Source organism: Pipistrellus kuhlii, unplaced genomic scaffold, assembly GCF_014108245.1.
Source record: "Pipistrellus kuhlii isolate mPipKuh1 unplaced genomic scaffold, mPipKuh1.p scaffold_m20_p_23, whole genome shotgun sequence".
NCBI lineage: Eukaryota > Metazoa > Chordata > Mammalia > Chiroptera > Vespertilionidae > Pipistrellus > Pipistrellus kuhlii.
The window spans coordinates 10,107,703-10,123,141 of NW_023425522.1; the positions used below are offsets into that span (position 1 = coordinate 10,107,703).

A 15,439-nucleotide genomic window follows, 5' to 3' on the forward strand; every position below is an offset into this window, starting at 1 on the left:
GAACTGGCCAATGTGGCTCAGTTGGCTGGAGCGTAGTCCTGTACACCCAAAGGTTGCCTGTTGATTTGATTCTGGGTCAGGGCACATACATAGGTTTTGGGCTCAATCCTAGTGGGGACTTATACTAGAGGCAGGTAACCAACCTATCTCTCTCTCTCTCTCTCTCTCTCTCTCTGTCTCTCTCTCTCTCCCCCTCCTTCCCTCCCCCTCCCCTTCTCTAAAATCAGTAAAAAATATATATATATATATATCCTCTGGTAAAGATTAAAAAATAACAACACGTTGACAATGGGATACCTATACACCCTGAGAAAGTGAAATTGGAGCTGAAATCTGCTTATGGGCTAACCGCCTAACAGCTGAGGGATTTCAGGCAGAGAGAACATCGAGAGCAAAGACCCAAAATAGGAATCAGTATACGGAAAAGCCACCGCTGGCGTTTGGGGGGAAGGGAGGCAGGGGACAACTAAGGAAAAGACACATTCACCAATCAAGCTCTAGAAAATGAAGCCTGAAGGTGTGGGAGCATGTCACCTCCTAGTTCAGTAGAAGTTTCTGGATCTGAGATCACTGGTGGCTCAGAAAGGAAATAACCTGGGCGTTTAGTGGGCGTGATGTGTGTGCAGACGCCTTCAGGAAGCCAGGCGCTTCCTTCCCTTGTACACAAAATTGTACTTAAGTGCCTTTTTTTCTGGACTATAAGTAAAGTGACCAGACATCCCGCTTTTGGCAGGACAGTCCCAATTTCTAACAATTTGTTCCGCGTCCCGTGGCGTTTTTGAAAAGTCTTGATTTTTGGAAAGATTCTTTTAAATCTTTTTGAATTTTTTTAAAAATATATTTATTGATTTTTTACAGAGAGGAGGAGAGCCGAAACCGGTTTGGCTCAATGGATAGATCATCGGCTTGGGGACTGAAGGGCCCCAGGTTCGATTCCGGTCAGGGACATGTAACTTGGTTGCGGGCATATCCCCAGTAGGGGGTGTGCAAGAGGCAGCTGATCGATGATTCTCATTGATGTTTCTAGCTCTCTATCTCTCTCCCTTCCTCTCTGTACAAAATCAATAAAATATATTTTTTTTAAAAAAGAGAGAGAGAGAAAGGAGAGAGGGATAGAGCTAGAAATGTTGATGAGAGAAACATCGATCAGCTGCCTCTTGCACACCCTCTACCGGGGACGTGCCCACAACCAATATACATGCCCTTGACCGGAATCAAGATGTGCCCACAACCAATGTACATGCCCTTGACCGGAATCGAACCTGGGACCCTTCAGTCCGCAGACCGACGCTCTACCACTGAGCCAAACCGGTTTGGGACGTCTGGTCACCTTACTATAAGTCCGGAACTTTGAGTAGCCAGCCATGGACCCCTGAGCCAAACCTGAGCTTTACCCCGGCCCATGCTAGGCTAGGAGACAGGGAGATGCAGGTTCCTGTGCCTAAGACAAATGACACCAAAGCCAGGGCGGGGAAGCTTTAATGCGGAATGTGGGACAGCCGAGGTGGGGCCAGGAGAGGGCCCACGGGGATCAGCTGCTGCAGCAGAAAAAGCGCACGTCGTTAAGGGCGGTGTCGTCCAGGAGGCCTCTAGACGCCTGGACCTTGGTCTGCGCACCACAGATGCCTTTGGGACACGCCTCACTCCACTTCCCAAAGTCTCCCCAGGCCAGGCCAGGCCCCTCCAGCTCCGTGCCGTCGGAGCAGCGGAAGCGCACGTTGTTCGCGCCCGTGTTGTCCCCCAGGGTCTTGGGTGCCTCCACTCGGAGTGAGAAAGCCACGAGGAAGCCGCCGCGGGGACACCACTGCGGCTCGCTCCACGCGCCCCACCTGCGAGGGAAGGGAAGACTCGCTGACTGTGGGGGCGCCCTTCACCCACCTCCAGCCCGACCCAGCCCCGGGGGCACTTCCCAAGCCCCAGGCATCCGCCGAGGTGCAGAGGGGAGGTCTAAAGTGTGGCAGCTGAGGAGTTCCCAGCCGGCTGGGAGGGTGTGTGTGTAACAGAGGATAAGGGCCACACCCCACCCTAGGGGGTCACAGGCTCCGGCCCCTCACCTTCCAGACTCGGACTCCACTGTGCGCCCACGGGAGCAGTGCAGCCGAATCCCGTTCATGGCCGTGTCGTCTCCAGAAATGCCTTGTGGGGCCTCCACCTGGCGCGAGAAGAGGGGTAAAGATGAGTCAGACTACCAGTCACTATTTTATTTTATTTTTTACAAATAAACGTTGAATGCATTCTTTTTCGTTTTTATTACTGGAATTGGTTGGCATCTTTTATTAAAAAAAAAAAAGCCACACATATTTGTATGGATTTCAGAGAGAAACGGAGAGAGAGACAGAAACATCAATGATGAAAGAGAATCATTGATCGGCTGCCTCTTGCACGCCCTCTACTGGGGATGGAGCCCGCAACCCCAACAGGTGCCCTTGGACCGGAGGAATCTAACGGGGACCCTTCAGACCGCAGGCTAAAGCTCTATCCACTGCGCCAAACCTTTGAGACCCAGATCTGAGCCCTCACCTTGATGGAGAACCCGATGGTGAAAAGTCCGTCGGGACACATCTCGGGCCAGGCCCAGTCGCCCCAGGGACCCCCGTTGGTCACCCCGATGGTGTAGCGGCTGGAACCAACCGCGCGGGCATGCCAGCAGCACGCCGCCCACAGCAGCAGCAGCAGCCTGGCTCCCGCGCCCCGCTCCATGCTGCAGCTCTGTGAGCCAGGGCCTCGTAAGCAGGTTTATACCACCTCTGCTTAGGGGGATCCGATTACGGAAGCAACACCAAAAAGTAATCGGATCCCAGAACCCCACAGACCTGCTTTGCTGCTCCGGGGAGAACAGTGCTCCCAGCACCAGAGGAGGAGGGGGATCAGGAGCAGACAAGTTGGAATCACCACCATCTACTGAACTTTTTTAAAAATATATATATTTTATTGATTTTGTACAGAGAGGAAGCGAGAGAGATAGAGAGTTATAAACATCGATGAGAGAGAGTCATCGATCAGCTGCCTCTTGCACACCCCCTACTGGGGATATGCCCGCAACCAAGGTACATGCTCTTGACCAGAATCGAACCCGGGTCCCTTCAGTCCCCAAGCCGACGCTCTATCCATTGAGCCAAACCGGTTTCGGCTGAACTTTTTTTTTTTTTTTTTAACAATTCTTTTTAAAAAATATATATTTTATTGATTTTTTTTTACATAGGGGAAGAGAGAGGGATAGAGAGTTAGAAACATCAATGAGAGAGAATCATCCATCAGCTGCCTCCAGCACACCCCCCACTGGGGATGTGCCCTTGGATCGAACCCAGGGACCTTTCAATCCGCAGGCCGAGGCTCTATCCACTGAGCCAAACCGGTTTCGGCTCTACTGCACTTTTACTGCAGGCCAGGAACTGTGGTTAGCGTCTAGCAGGCATGTTCTATTTAACCCTCACAATTTTAGAAGGTGGGAATAAGCCTTCCTAGTACCGTATGTAGATTAGGGAACTGGGGCTTAGAAATGGCAAGCAACTTGCCTGAGGTCACCGTCAGCCAAGCTGAGAAACACTTCACCCCTGGGAAGTGGGAAGCCCAAGGCTAGGGATGGAAGTGAAGGCTCCTGAGTCCCAGGGGACAGGATTGGTCAGCAGCAAATGCCAGGACCTCCACGACTCAAGGGAGCATCAGAGTGAGAGCTTGGGCAAGAACCCATGAACTGTGGGAGCTAGGAGGAGGCTTTGTAGAGATCGGGGTCCTCACTTCTTGAGAATCTGGGATACTCTCCCTCACCCTAAGAAGAAAGTATACACAGAGACAGGGACAATTCTAAGAAGTTTATGGACTGCAGGCTAAGAACAGGAGATGTTGTTTATTTGATTGCATCCCGTATCCTTTCTCTGAATGTACCCCCTCCAAGGCCACTAGGTGGACTCCTAATTTGCAAAAATCAAAACCAAGTCCCTCACCCCAAAAAAACATGCAAATTTGTCATCTGGGTACTACCCTTGATTTGCCTGCCCTTAATACACATTTCTTTGTTTATTAACATACTAGAGGCCCAGTGCACGAAATTCGTGTGCCGTTAGGGTCCGTAGTGGCTGCTGGCTGGTGGCGGCTGGGTGTCTCCCTCCCTTCCCCTGCCTGGCCCTGTCAACTGACTGAACTCCCTACGAACTCCCAGTTGAGGGGACAATTTGCATACTACACCTTAATGATATAGGATACGTGTGTCGCAATAATGTACTTTGGCCCAGGTAATATTCTAAATTCTGCAAATAGAGCTGCAACCAAGTAAAACAAGATTCCTCAGAGCTCACATTCCAGTGGAGGAAACAGATTATAAAGTCTCCCGTGGACCTTGAGCTCTATGAAGGCTCAGTTTATTTGTCTTCTTGAAGCCTAATCAGGGCCTGGCATGTGGAAGTACTTAATAAAGGCTTGTTTGATAAATAATAGAGAACCAACCTGGAGTTGGGACAAGGACTGGGTAGGAGCTGGTGAGGGCATGGTGGATAAAGCCCAAAGTAAACAATCAGGAAGTCAAGCATCTAGATCCAGACCAGGTCCCGTGGGGATAGACTAGAGAACTTAGAAGTGGGTGTCCTGTGCTTGAACTTTATAGGTAAGATTTATGGAGCAATTGTGGTCAGCTTTCCCATTCACAGTGTTTACACGTACATTATCATTTAATCCTGGCAAAGTACCTATTATTATCCTCAATTTGCAGTGGAAGGAATCCAAGCCCAGAGTTATCTTAGGACCCACGTGATTGCTCAGTGTGGGAGCTGGTTCTGACCCTTCCGGATACCCAGGCTGCCTCTTCCTACAACCTGATCCTAGAAGGAAGGGAAATACAGAGACCTGTCACGGCCACGGAACTTCCCAAATCCTCTTAATCTGGTTTCTCACTCCTGAGGTGCTGCCCTCTGGGGCAAAGGACAGGGTAAGGGGCCTTCGGTTAATGATTAAACCTTGCATCTCAGTGCACCGCGGGCTTCTCTTCCTTCTCGGAGGCGGAGGGATAAGGACTGGGTGGGAGCCGGCGAGGGGTGGTGGTCCCGGCAGCATCCATGGGGGTCGTGCCGCTTCCACAGGTCTCCAGGCGCTGGCTCCGCTATACAATTGCTCTTGCCATTTTCGCGCTGCTGCTTTTGTATCTCTATCACCGGAGCCTGCGTGAGTGGCCTCTTCCCCCACCTCCTCTGGCAGGGACCCAGGAAACCAGGTCCAGGGCACCTAAGGCCCCTCTTGGAGTCCTCACCGCCCCGCCTTGTCTCTCCCCAGGCGGCCTCTCGGGCTGCGGATCCGGGGCCCAGCCCTGCGTTTCGGAGGGACCCCCACCTTCTCAGGTACGCTTGGGGCAAAGCTGGGACCGGGAGCCCCAAGTAGGACCCTGAACCGGGGGAAGGTGGAGCCCAGGCTGGCTGACTCCCTGCCGAAAAGCGGGTCTTCCTTCCCGTACCCCCTCCCCCTGACAGAAGCGAAGCGCACAGCAGGAGGGACACCGGCTAGACCTTAGGAGTGACTTCCTCAGAGCCCCACTGGGCTGCTTGGCGAAGGATGCCTAACAGGCTAGGGGTTCTGCTCCCGCCCCTCCTCCTCCTCCCCATATCTACTCCCCCCAGATCCTGCAACAGTGGGGAGCCCCGGAGGCCCCGGAGCCAGGAGAGCCTCCGTGCCTGGGCCCCCGGGGGATGCTGGGCCGCCTGGTGAGGCCGTTCCGCGCCAGCCTGAGCCTGGACGGGGATGTGGAGCTGTCGCAGTACCTGGTCGGATGGAGGGAGCTGATCAAGTGAGTGGCCTACCTCCCCTAAACCCAGTCCCCGCCCTCGGTGGCTCCATCGCCCTCTCTCTAACCAGCCCGCTCTCCCCACCACCAAACCACACAGATTCCTAACTCCCTTCGGCTCCATCTTCACCTTCGCCACCAGCGAGGCCTTCACCAAAGTGACCGCCCTGGAAGCTCGCGTGCACGGCCCGGAGGCCGCGCACTACAAGTCGCTGGTGACCATGGCCGCGTGGGAGCGGCGGGCGGGGCGGCTGGAGAGGCCCGGGGCCGCCCCCCCGGACTCGGCCAGGTCCTCGGGCTCCCGGACGGCGCTGCTGCTGCACCGCGCGCTGCGCTGGTCGCAGCTCTGCCTCCGGCGGGTGGCCACCGGGGCGCACCGCGGCCCGAGCGCCGGCGAGCAGTGCAGCGACGCCTACAGCGCCGTCCTGGGCCCGCACCACCCCTGGCTGGTGCGCCAGGCCGCCCGCCTCGCCTTCCTCTCCTTCCCGGGCCGCGGCCGCCTGCTGGAGCTGGCCTGCCCACGGACCACGGAGGCGGAGGCGCGCGCCGCGTTGGCTCGCGCGGCGGCCACCCTGGAGGAGGTCTACAACCGGACGCAGGGTTTGCTGGCCGAGCGCGGCCTGCTGCAGCTGGCCTAAGGGACCAGCTGGGGCAGAGCGCGCCCTGGGGCGGGATCCGCGCAGCACTTGGCTCGGGGTCCAGGCCCCTGGAGCTCGGCTGCCTGGGCGGGGCGCCTGATGTCCCGCCTCTTCGGTGAGGTCACTCCCGTGCAGGCGCGCCCCGGGTTGGGTGGGATTTTTTTTTTTATCTCCTCCTCGTCGCTATCTCAGCCACTCCTAGGGCCGGCCTTGTCAACTGCATGCCGAGTCTCCAGCCCCCATAAAGCCAGATATTTCTCAAATGCCCGCATGTGCAACACGTCCGTCTGGGATCCAATCGCCTCCTCCCAGGACTTCACCTCCTGTGTTCCTTGTCTCTATGAAGAAACGGCACCCTTTCCTGTCAACCTCCTAAGCCTAAAACCTCACGCCAGGCAGAAGCTCAGCGCAATATACATCTTTATTAAATGGCGTTGGCTGCTCCCACAATGAGAGTGAACATTTCATACGCTGATAACTCCAACCAGTTTACCCTAGATGCCAGAATCCTAACTATACACCTCCTTATTCGACATCTCCGTTTGGATTCCAACTACACATAGCAAACTTAGATGCCTAAAACTATGCTAATTCCCTCTCCTCCCAAAGTACCCTCTTTTAGCCTTTGCTATCTCAGTAAATGACAATTCCATTTTTCCAGGCCCTTAAACCAAAAACCTTGTAGTCATCCTGACTCTCTGTTTCTTGTTCTCTGTCCCCACATTCAATTTGTCAGAACCTGACTACTTTCCACTTTCTTCACTGCTTGTCAAGCCAATTTTATTACCTCTATTGTTGCAATTGTCTCCTAATTGTCTCTCTGTTCCATACTATATCTCCCTATAAAATATGTTCAATAGAGCAGCCAAAATGATTATTTAAAATGTAGTTCACATCATGTCACTTCCCTGCTCAAAACCTTCCAATAGCTTCCTATTGCACTCCAACTAAAAAACTTAATTTAGTCCTAGTTGGTTTGGCTCAGTGGACAGGGCGTCAGTCTGCAGACTGAAGGGTCCCAGATTTGATTTAGGTCAAGAGCACATGCCCAGGTTACCGGCTCGACCTCCGGTAGGGGGTGTGCAAGAATCGGCTGATCAATGATTCTCTCTCATCATTGGCGTTTCTTTCTCTCCCTTTCCCTTCCTCTCTGAAATCGGTAAAAATATATTTTAAAAAAATTAATTTAATCAGGAAATTTTCTGTATCATGTTTTCAGTTTTGAGAATGATAAAAAGCTTTGTAAACACCCTACCTGATTTGAATCTGCATTAGCCAATTTGACCTCAATATTCACTGGACATGTCAGGTTTTTTTTTGTTTGTTTGTTTTTTTAAATATATATTTTATTGATTTTGTACAGAGAGGAAGAGAGAGAGATAGAGAGCTAGAAACGTCGATGAGAGAGAAACATCAACCAGCTGCCTCTTGCACACCCCCCACCGGGGATGTGCCCGCAACCAAGGTACATGCCCTTGACCGGAATCGAACCTGGGACCTTTCAGTCCCCAGACCAATGCTCTACCACTGAGCCAAACCGGTTTTGGCTGGACATGTCAGTTTTGATCCTGTCTCAGAACCTTTGCACTTGCTCTCCCCTCTGTCCATACTGTTTTCCCCCAAATAGACCAATGTCTTCCCTCTTTACTTCCTTCAGATCTTTATTCAAATGTCTCCTCAGTGAGATCTTCCTGATTATTCTAAAATGCCAAAACACACACACTTCCCAACTTCCTTGCTTTATTTTTATTCTTACTCAATTGGCTCTTTAACATACTATATATTGTAACTATTTTTTGTTGTCCCCCTCAATGTATATAAGCTCCATGGGGCTAGAAATTTCTGTCTATTTTGTCCCCTGAAGTACCTTCAGTGCCTCACACAGTGCCTGGCACCTAGTAAACACAATGGTTTCTTGTTGAATGAATGTATGAGCACTAAAAATATAATAGTTCAGGTGGCTGGAGCCAAGAGAGTCGAAAAGAAAAGGAGGGGGTTCCACAACAATGTGAATGTACTTGATATCACTAGATTGTACACCAAAAATGGTTAAAATGCTATCTTTTATGTTGTTATTTATATTTTACTACAATAAAAAAAATTTTACAGTAGCCTGGCTGGTGTGGCTCAGTGGTTGAGTGTTGACCTATGAACCAGGAGGTCATGGCTCAATTCTGGGCGCATGCCTGGGTTTCAGGCTTGATTTTCAATGATTCTCTCTCATCACTGATGTTTCTATCTCTCCCTCTCCTTTCCTCTCTCTGAAATTAATAAAAACACATTTTTAAAAGTATATAAAAAAAGAATTGACCATAAATGCATAGATAAGAGAACAAATTGATCATCTCTCTCTCCCTACTGCCTCCCACTCTCCCTTCCTCTCTCTCTCAAATCAATAAATAAAAATTAAAAGAAAAAAAGTAATTTGAAAATATTAAGAGAATTAACAAAACTTTAGCTAGACTGCAGAAACCAGTTTGGCTCAGTGGTAGAGCATCGGTCTGTGGACTGAAAGGTCCCAGGTTCGATTCCGGTCAAGGGCATGTACGTTGGTTGCGGGCACATCCCCGGTGGGGGGTGTGCAGGAGGTGGCTGGTCGATGTTTCTCTCTCATCGACGTTTCTGGCTCTCTATCTTTCTCCCTTCCTCTCTGTAGAAAATCAATAAAATATTTATATTTTTAAAAACTTTAGCTAGACTGACAAATAAAAAAAGAGGGAAGACAAATTATTAAAATCAATAATGAAAGAGAACATTACTACAAATTTTACAGAAATAAAAGGGATTATAAGGGAATACTATAAATCATTGTAGACTAATAAATTAGATAACCTAACAGAAATGGACAAATTCATAGAAAGACATAAAGTACCAAAATGGACTGAAAAGTAAATAGAGCCCTAGCCAGTTTGACTCAGTGGGTAGGGTGTCAGCCTTCGGATTGAAGGGACCCAGGTTCTATTCTGGTCAAGGGCACATGCCTGGATTGTGGACTTGATCCCCAGTAGGGGGCATGCTGGAGGCAGCTGATAAATGATTCTCTCTCATCATTGATATTTCTCTCTCTCCCTCTTCCTTTCTATCTGAAATCAATAAAAAACTAATAAAGAGTGAGAATGTATTAATAAAAAAGTAAATAGAAACTCTGACTAGTCCTATAACAAAGAGATTGAATTAGTAATAAAAATTTCCTACAGCTCTAGCTGGGTTGGCTCAGTGGATAGAGCGTTGACCTGCAGACTGAAGGGTCCCAGGTTCGTTTCTGGCCAAGGGCACATGCCCTGGTTGCGGGCTCGATCCCCAGGGTGGGATATGCAGGAGGCAGCTAGTCAATGATTCTCTCTTATCATTGATGTTTCTATCTCTCCCTCTCCTTTCCTCTCTGAAAACAATAAAGAAATATATATATTTTTAAAGTGAAAAGATAACCCATAGAATGGGAGAAAATATTGTATTAGCAGATCATGTATCTGATATAGGACTAGCATCTACAATATCAAAAACACTCTTACAAACTCAACAAAAGATAACCCAATTTTAGCCCTGACCGGTTTGGCTTACTGGATAGAACATTGGCCTGCAGACTCAAGGATCCAGGGTCCGATTCTGGTCAAGGGCACATACCTTGGTTGTGGGCACATTCCCAGTGGGGAGTGTGCAGGAGGCAGCTGATTGATGTTTCTCTCTCATCGATGTTTCTAACTCTCTATCCCTTTCTCTTCCTCTCTGTAAAAAAAATCAATAAAATATAGTATTTTAAAAAAAGATAACCCAATTTTAAAATGGGCAAAGGAATTCTTCAATAGACATTCCTCCAAAGAAGATAAATAAACAGACAATTAGTATATGAAAATAGGCTCAACATCACTAATCATTAGGGAAATACAAAAACAACACCACCCCACAAGATACCAATTCACACCATCTAGGATGGCTAAAGTAAAAACACACAATAACAATTACTGAGGATGTAGAGAAATTGGAACCCTGTTATGTGGCTAGTGGGGATGTAAAATGGGACAAGCTGCCATAACCGGTTTAGCTCAGTGGATAAAGCCTCGGCCTGCGGACTGAAGGGTCCCAGGTTTAAATCCAGTCAGGGGCAGGTACTTTGGCTGCCGGCACATCACCAATGGAGGGATGTGCAGGGGGTAGCTGATTGATGTTTCTCTCTCATCTATGTTTCTAACTCTCACTCTCCCTTCCTCTCTGTAAAAAAAAATCAAATAAAAAAATGGGACAGCTATTGTGAAAAATAATTGTCAGTTCCTCAGAATGTTAAACAGTTAGCAATTCCACGCCTGGTTCTGTATATACTGCTAGGTATATACATACCTAAAAGAAATGAAAACATAGTGTGCTGTCTGGAAGTCAGAGGCTCAAGTCTGTCTTGAAGACTTTTTGAATTGCAGTTCCAATCAGATATTATCAGTACTGCACAATCCAATAGGAAGTATAGCCTTGCAGACTGTTTTTTGTGTTTTGTTTTGTTGTTGTTTTTTTTTGGGGGGGGGTGAGAGGAGTATTTTTGTTTGCTTACTTTGCCACGCTGCCATCAAGCATTCACTGTCGCAAAAAAAAAAAAAAAAAAAAAGCCCTTACACATTTCCCTTCTGCCGTCAACCGCGGCCCCGCTGCGCTCCCAGAAGGCCTCAGAGCACGACAGAAGGGAGTGACAGAGCGCTTTACGACAGTTGCTTTGCGGCAGCACCAGAGGAGAAAGATGGCGGCCACCTTAGTAGCGAGAGGAGCGGGTCCCGCACCCGCCTGGGGGCCGGAGGCCATTACCCCCGACTGGGAAAACCGGGAAGTCTCCACAGGGGTGAGGAGGGACTCGGGGTTCAGGGGGTGCGCGCGAGTCTCAGTGCGATGGGAGGACAGGCCTGAGAGCGCTGGGAGAACTGGGGGGCGGGGGTGGGAGGTGGGCTGGGATGTGCCGTAGGCCGAGGGAGAGGTATCCCGAGGATGCGTTATGGTAGGATGTGGAAGGCAGGCAGAAGTGTGGAATTCTGGAATCTTGCTCGACACAGGCTTATGGCTGGGATGAGCCTGGGGGAGGGGAGGGAGGATTTGAGGATTGGAATCCTGGTATTTTGCGGGTTGTTGAGGCCCCTCTGAGATTTGACAACGGGCTCCTAGTACTCTAGGGGCTGGATAGAGGGATCATTGTTTTCTTGTGCTGGAGAACGTGAATAGGCCCAGACTCATCCCTTTCTCTTTTTTCCCAGACCACTATCATGGCCGTTCAGTTCGACGGGGGCGTGGTTCTGGGGGCCGATTCCCGAACAACCACTGGGTAAGCTCTTCCTATCTTTCCCTTCCTTCCATGCCTGCCAGCCCATCCTTACCCTCCACAGACAGCTGTGGGAGGGAGGATTCTCCCCTCCCTGGAGATAAGGATTTGTTCCAGCTTCTACAACTCACCCGTAGATGAAATTCTTGTAGAAGTCTCTTCTCCAGACTGCTTCAGTTTGGATGAGAATAGGAACTAGAGGAAGTCCTATTCCTGAGGCCAGAAGGAGTAGATAATGGGAGGGAGGTGGGAGACCAGTAGGGTCCTTTCCCTCACTCTCCTGTCATTCTGCAGGTCCTACATTGCCAATCGAGTGACTGACAAGCTAACCCCCATTCATGATCGAATCTTCTGCTGCCGCTCCGGCTCTGCAGCGGATACCCAGGCTGTAGCTGATGCTGTTACCTATCAGCTTGGTTTCCACAGGTGCTTGTAGGCCGGGAAGAAACAAGTATATGAAGGGACCTGGGAGGGTCTTGACTTCTAGGTCCTGATGATGCCTTCCCTTTGACTTCTAGCATTGAGCTGAATGAGCCTCCTCTGGTACACACTGCAGCCAGCCTCTTTAAGGAAATGTGTTACCGATACCGGGAAGACCTGATGGCAGGAATCATCGTTGCAGGCTGGGACTCCCAAGAAGGAGGGCAGGTCAGATACTCCCCACCCCTGGAATCTTGGGGCCATGACTTTGATCTTCTCCCCACCCCAGCCATTTTCTGTTTCCAACCTCTACCTCACTATTAACTCTTTCTAGATCAATTCCACAATGGACAGGTGAATGCACATGTGTTGTGAGGAGGGTACAACTGATGACTCTTTTCCTCCCTCCACCTGGCAGGTGTACTCGGTGCCCATGGGGGGGATGATGGTAAGACAATCCTTTGCCATTGGAGGTTCTGGAAGCTCCTATATTTATGGCTATGTCGATGCTACCTACCGGGAAGGTATGACCAAGGAAGAGTGTCTGCAATTCACTGCCAATGGTGAGAATTTGGGTTTCTGGGCCTATGAGCTTTAACCCCCATACCCAAGCCAGTCCAATTTTCATCATTCCTTGCAGTGTTCCCAGCATCCAACTCTGACCCCCAACTTTTTTTTTTTTAATCCACAGCTCTCGCTTTGGCCATGGAGAGGGATGGCTCCAGTGGTGGGGTGATCCGTCTGGCATCCATATCAGAATCAGGGGTAGAGCGGCAGGTACTCTTGGGAGACCAGATCCCCAAATTCTCCATTGCCACTTTACCACCTCCCTGAATCCTGGGATTCTAGGATACAATAAGAGACATCCCCTGCTGACCCAAAATTCAATAAACAGTTTGTCAAAGAGTCTGTGTGCTTTGGGGTTCTTTTTTTTTTACTTCAGTCCAAACTTGTCTGGTCCACTACAGTTTGTACAGACCACTGCCCTAGCTCTGGGGCCATTGGAGTGGAGACTTTACAGGAGTGGTTTTCAAACTCTTCAGGCCACTTTCCCCCCACATTTCCTTTCCTCTAGTACAGTGTTTCCCAAAGTGGTACGCGTACCCCCAGGGGGACGGGAAGAGTTTGGTGGGGGTACGCGTTGCACCGGAGTTTGTTGGGGATATGCACTGCACCGTGCTTAGCTGCGCCTAATTCTACGTTCTCATGAGTACGAGGGGTACTCAACGTTACGAAAATTATAGAATGTGCACATATGTCAAAAGTTCGGGAAACATTGCTAGTAGGTCCAGGTCCTTGTGACACCAGACTAGTTTATGTGGAACTACCACATAATAGAAATGGTCCTATTCCCATCCCTGTTCAAGTCCGAGGTAGAACTCAGTATTCTGACGGAGACAGGTCTCCTCCCCTTAGCCTGCCTCCTGCCTGTCATCATGGGAGGCTACTGGCTCTAAGGCCAGAAGGACTCCAGGTCTCCTCTGACTCAGGCTCATGGTCCCCTCTTTCCAAACGCACCTCTGTCACCTCATCTTGTCAGAAGCTCCAGTTGCAAACACCTTTCTCATAAAGGTGTTTGCAACTGGAGCTTCAGATGGACATTGGGTGGGAGAGGGCAGCCACAGAGAGTGCGGTGGGCCAGTTCTGGAAGCCACCATTCCCATGGGGAGTGTAGTGATAAGTCAGCCTTCAGCCCCTGAGATGGGAGGCAGAGACTGGACTCTGACCCTTCCATTGCTGTCTCCACTCAAGCCAGGGCCCTAAGTAAATGAAGTGGTGTTCACCAAGAGTGACCAGCATTCTTTTTTTAAAAATATATATTTTGTTGATTTTTTACAGAGAGGAAGAGAGGGGGATAGAGAGAAACATCGATGAGAGAGAATCATCGATCAGCTGCCTCTTGCACACCCCCTACTGGGGATGTGCCTGCAACCAAGGTATATGCCCTTGACCGGAATTGAACCTGGGACCTTTCAGACCGCAGGCCACCACTCTGTCCACTGAGCCAAACTGGTTTCAGTGTGACCAGCATTCTTAATCCTGCCCCAATCTTTTCTCCCCACTATGGGTCAGGGAACTGTATAAGCTACATTTGAAAACTTTGCTCTAGAATATAATCCTGCCCTGTAGAGGGATAGTATCTGATGAAGTGAAAAAGAGCAGAAAAGGACCTCTGTCCTCAAACTTGCGTACATCAAACTTAAAATAATCAATAGAGCACTTCTGATTTTCCTGCAAAACCTGTTCTGGTCCTCCCTGCCTTAGGGCATCTTTGATTCAATCTTTCCCTTTTACTCCACATTCAGTCTAACAGTAAGTCCTAAAACTCTCCAAAAGTACGTCTGGAATCCGTCTACTTCTCACTGCACTGGCTTGAGCCAAGCCACCTTCATCTTTTTAAAAATATATATATTTTATTGATTTTGTACAGAGAGGAAGGGAGAGAGAGAATTAGAAACATCGATGAGAGAGAGTCATCCATCAGCTGCCTCTTTGCACACCCCCTACTGGGGATATGCCCGCAACCAAGGTACATGTCCTTGACCGGAATCGAACCCAGGACCTTTCAGTCCCCAAGCTGAAGCTCTATCCATTGAGCCAAGCCGGTTTCGGCACACCTTCATCTCTTGCCTGGAGGATGGCAACACCCTCTCCTACATGGCCTTACCGCTTCCATACTTGTCTTCTCCAATCTTTTCCACATACAGCAACCAAAGAGATCATTCAATGTAAGTGAAATCACATTGTTTCCCTGCTTACCATTCTTCAGTGGCTTACCATTCCATCTAGAATACGATCTTAACATCTTACCATGGCCTACAAGACTCAGCAGTCCCCCTCAATCTTGCCACTCCAGTCACTGGCTTTTCCCCCTAGAACCTAAGAGGTTTTACACTTAATAGTTCCTGATGGTTTTTGTTGTTGTGGTTGTTGTTGGTTTGCCTGGGACTACTCTTTGCTGATTTAAAAATATATATATATTATTTTTTTAGAGCAGTTTTAGGTCCACAACAAAATTGATCAGAAAATAGAGATTTACCGTACACCTTCCTGCCTCTGACATGCATAGAATCTCCCACTATCGGCATCCTGCACTGAGTGGTACACTTTTTAGATGATGAGCTTACATTGACACATCATTCATGTCTCAGCTCTGAATGGCACCTTATCAGGCCTTTCCTAACCACCTGCAATTTAAGAAACAGCATCCCCCTCACACTTTCATATTACCCTGTTTAATTTTCTTCATAGCAGCAGTTATTGCTATCTCATCATGTTTCCTTGTTTACTTATTGTCTACCTCCTCTGGTAGAAAGTAAG

At 49.3% G+C, this 15,439-nt stretch overlaps 3 protein-coding genes and 1 long non-coding RNA gene across 6 annotated transcripts; 3 read left to right on the forward strand and 1 right to left on the reverse strand.

Annotated features, from left to right (window-relative positions):
- Positions 1-1,348: 1,348 nt before the first annotated feature.
- VMO1 (vitelline membrane outer layer 1 homolog) lies at positions 1,349-4,108 on the reverse strand. Of its 2 annotated transcripts, none has more exons than XM_036452452.2 (4): positions 3,354-4,108; positions 2,521-2,898; positions 2,055-2,152; positions 1,349-1,609 (listed from the first exon to the last, which is right to left on the reverse strand). In XM_036452452.2, the coding sequence occupies exons 2-4, from the start codon at positions 2,698-2,700 to the stop codon at positions 1,411-1,413; spliced, it is 477 nt and encodes a 158-aa protein (XP_036308345.1). In that variant the 5' UTR covers positions 2,701-2,898; positions 3,354-4,108; the 3' UTR covers positions 1,349-1,410. The 2 variants fall into 2 exon arrangements, with proteins under 2 accessions (XP_036308345.1, XP_036308344.1); XM_036452451.2 differs by having other exon boundaries at positions 1,464-1,829.
- A 912-nt stretch (positions 4,109-5,020) lies between these two features.
- Positions 5,021-6,405, forward strand: GLTPD2 (glycolipid transfer protein domain containing 2). Of its 2 annotated transcripts, XM_036452445.2 has the most exons (4): positions 5,021-5,154; positions 5,263-5,327; positions 5,604-5,770; positions 5,868-6,405. In XM_036452445.2, exons 1-4 carry the CDS (start codon positions 5,049-5,051, stop codon positions 6,403-6,405), a joined length of 876 nt encoding a protein of 291 aa, XP_036308338.1. In that variant the 5' UTR covers positions 5,021-5,048. The 2 variants fall into 2 exon arrangements, with proteins under 2 accessions (XP_036308338.1, XP_045442570.1); XM_045586614.1 differs by having other exon boundaries at positions 5,049-5,327.
- A 1,068-nt stretch (positions 6,406-7,473) lies between these two features.
- On the forward strand, positions 7,474-8,383 carry LOC118727021. Its single transcript, XR_004990469.2, has 2 exons — positions 7,474-7,714; positions 7,966-8,383. It is a non-coding gene; the product is annotated as an uncharacterized LOC118727021 (long non-coding RNA).
- A 2,687-nt stretch (positions 8,384-11,070) lies between these two features.
- Positions 11,071-13,027, forward strand: PSMB6 (proteasome 20S subunit beta 6). Its single transcript, XM_036452448.1, has 6 exons — positions 11,071-11,227; positions 11,634-11,701; positions 11,993-12,124; positions 12,217-12,346; positions 12,537-12,681; positions 12,810-13,027. The coding sequence occupies exons 1-6, from the start codon at positions 11,129-11,131 to the stop codon at positions 12,950-12,952; spliced, it is 717 nt and encodes a 238-aa protein (XP_036308341.1). The 5' UTR covers positions 11,071-11,128; the 3' UTR covers positions 12,953-13,027.
- The last annotated feature ends 2,412 nt before the right edge of the window (positions 13,028-15,439 follow it).